The sequence below is a fragment of the Pollachius pollachius genome, assembly GCF_949987615.1.
Source record: "Pollachius pollachius genome assembly, chromosome: 7".
NCBI lineage: Eukaryota > Metazoa > Chordata > Actinopteri > Gadiformes > Gadidae > Pollachius > Pollachius pollachius.
Window position 1 is genome coordinate 3,093,027 of NC_136940.1, and position 3,272 is coordinate 3,096,298.

General features: G+C 40.9%; 1 protein-coding gene across 1 annotated transcript; it reads right to left on the reverse strand.

Annotated features, from left to right (window-relative positions):
* Positions 1-761: 761 nt before the first annotated feature.
* On the reverse strand, positions 762-2,531 carry LOC307077824 (uncharacterized protein; the record flags this gene model as incomplete). The annotated part of the gene is made up of 4 exons (XM_079739299.1): positions 762-895; positions 1,031-1,116; positions 1,330-2,271; positions 2,323-2,531. 2 exons carry the CDS (start codon positions 2,529-2,531, stop codon positions 1,392-1,394), a joined length of 1,089 nt encoding a protein of 362 aa, XP_079595425.1. The 3' UTR covers positions 762-895; positions 1,031-1,116; positions 1,330-1,391.
* Positions 2,532-3,272: the final 741 nt, after the last annotated feature.

A 3,272-nucleotide genomic window follows, 5' to 3' on the forward strand; every position in this document is an offset into this window, starting at 1 on the left:
GCCTCTCAGCAGGGGGTATAAGCCCACTTCAGTCGAACACGGAGGCCATCCAACGCGTACCTGAGCCAACCCTAAATGGTAACGGGGATAAGAACCCAGATAAAAAAACGATTCGGATTAATATTGGCTTGACATATTAGTATCTGTATAACTGGAGGAACTGTATAGTATAATATAATATAACACTTACCAACAGGATCGAAGATCAACAGGGGGTGGAACAAGTTTAATAAAAGTATAAAAAGTAGAAGGAACTTTTTTTGCCAAAAGGGCTTTCGAAGAAAGGCAAGTTCGGGGACATGGACGTCATTGATGTCTCCTGCGCACTTAGACATCGCAAAACAGTCCAAGTATCCATTCATGTAGCTTCAGGATTCTGAGACTTCAGAAGTAAGTCAAACGTTTCTGACCTATCTAGGCATCTTTCATCATTCCTCCTGTCAGTCGTAAGCAAACCTACCCCCAGATCCCATGCAGGCTTCCATAGAGGACCAATCCTCCAGCAAAAACCTAAATAAAAGCTAATATATATAAGCTATCATTATATATATATATAACCAAAGGATATGATAACATTGATATTTTCAGATGTAAAGTGGCTAAAAAAAATACCAACAGAACAACCTCTTCCGGTGTTGAGTTATACATTATTTAACATTTTACATACATTACATTGTTTTTCTTTATTTTTTATTAAATATTTTGTATGATACTTGTATGATACATTTCATATCACACTTTACTATGACGTGTTCTTGGATGTCCAGTTGAGTTTCTTTTCACAACTCATTGATGTAAACGTGTGAGAAATTAACTGCATTCATTACGGCACTCTTTTGATGCTTTTCAACGTGAGCCTGTAAACCTCTCCGGCAGGGAACTGACTACTGAGGAACTAAGAGGAGAAAGAAAATGGGTAAAAATAAGGCATCAGTTAAAGAGATAAAGCATTACATTGGCTGTTGAACATGGGCCACTGCTAATACATCTTACAATATAGCTCAGGCAATTAAGAGGTCCGATGTCTTACCTGATCAAGGAGTGTAGCTATGGTTCCATTGCTGACTTCTCCATAGGAGATCATCTTGAATTGTACATGTGCTTTGACTGGGAGGACTGGTAGGAGAAATGAAATTCAAACATGGAAAATCTTCAGTTATGAATTTACGAAGGAAATGTGGTGCAACAGGCCTGATAACAACCAGATTCTTCTTAAAGGTGCTATAGGATGTTTTATAAAACATGCCTATTCTGTCAAAATAAGGATAGATTTGGTTAAAAAATAAACCATGTAAGCAACCGTTTTGTAACAGGATTCCGTGCACGTACCAGGAGAACCGGTCGTCGCTGGAACTGAAGTTGACATCAAACCTACAGTTGTTGTGGAACCTTCAGTTGTTGTGGAAACACCTGTAGTGGAACCTCTGGTTGTTGTGGAAACTCTGGTTGTTGTGGAACCTCCGTTTGTAGTGGAATGTATGATTGTAGTGGAACCTCCAGTTGTTGTAGAACCTCGGGTTGTAGTGGAAACTCTGGTTGTTGTTGGGCCTGCGGTGGTTGTGGAACCTCCAATTGTAGAGGAACCTCTGGTTGTTATGAAACCTCTGGTTGTTGTGGAACCTCCGGTTGTTATGGGGCCTTCGGTGGTTGTGGAACCTCTGGTTGTTGCGGAACCTCCGGTTGTTGTGGAACCTCCGGTTGTTGTGGAACCTCCGGTTGTTGTGGAACCTCCGGTTGTTATGGAACCTCCGGTTGTTGTTGGGCCTGTGTTTGTTGTGGGGCCTACGGTTGTTGTGGAACCTCCAGTTGTTGTGGAAACTCTGGTTGTTGTGGAACCTCCATTTGTAGTGGAATGTATGATTGTAGTGGAACCTCCAGTTGTAGTAGAACTTCCGTTTGTAGTGGAACCTCCGGTTGTTGTGGAACCTCCGGTTGTCATGGGGCCTGCGGTGGTTGCGGAACCTCTGGTTGTTGTGGAACCTCCGGTTGTTGTGGAACCTCTGGTTGTCATGAGGCCTGCGGTTGTTGTGGAAACTCCGGTTGTTGTGGAAACTCTGGTTGTTGTGGAGCCTCCGTTTGTAGTGGAATGTATGATTGTAGTGGAACCTCCGGTTGTTGTAGAACCTCTGGTTGTAGTGGAACCTCCGGTTGTTGTGGAACCTCCGGTTGTTGTAGAACCTCCGGTTGTCGTGGAACCTCCGGTTGTCATGGGGCCTGCGGTGGTTGCGGAACCTCCGATTGTTGTGGAGCCTCCGGTTGTGGTGGATCCTCCTTTAGTAGTGGAATGTATGATTGTGGTGGAACCTCCAGTTGTTGTAGAACCTCCCATTGTAGTGGAACTTCCGGTTGTAGTGGAAACTCTGGTTGTTGTGGAACCTCCGGTTGTCATGGGGCCTGCGGTGGTTGTGGAACCTCCAATTGTAGAGGAACCTCTGGTTGTTGTGGAACCTCCGGTTGTTGTGGAAACTCCGGTCATCATAGGGCCTGCGGTGGTTGTGGAACCTCCGGTTGTCATGGGGCCTGCGGAACATACGGTTGTAGAATGAAATATAATAAAATAATGTAAATACATAAAATACAAGAAAAAAGTTATTACCATTGTGGTGTAACACAATTTTTTATTCTAAATAAAATATGTTTTTTTTCATTTATATTTGATATCATAATCATTATAATTTATAATTAATAAATTACCATTTCTTTCTTCCTGATATCAATTCCTGAACTTGAGTATTGGCCGATACGGAGTATTTTCCGATAAAGCATCTAGCATTGTAATTACTAATAGCACTTGTTCTTATTGACGGGTTCTCTTACGATGCCAACAATGCTAAGTCGGTTCACCTACTGTCGATATTTTTTTTTCAGAACTAGATCATTGACATTTATAATCTATAATTATAATAATATATTTATATTCTTCTAAAGAGTGAGCATACATGTTTTTCCCACATAGCTTGAACGAACAAAGGTTGGAGATGATGCGTTTCTATTCTGACTTTCCGACGCAGCTTAACACAGTATTGTTTGTGAAGTTCTTTGCCTTGGGATGTTAAAAAGGTTTATATATTTTGTAAATTATTTAGTATTATCATTATGACCCATTTTTCCAAGACGAGCTACTTAAGAGCTTTATACCAATGGAAATAATGGTTGCTTAAGAATATAGGTATGTTAAGAGAAAAAACATGAGTTTTAGGCATTTTCACTATGCCTATTGTTGTGTATTCAATTTCTACTATGCCTGAAAATAAAACAAATCACACTCATGC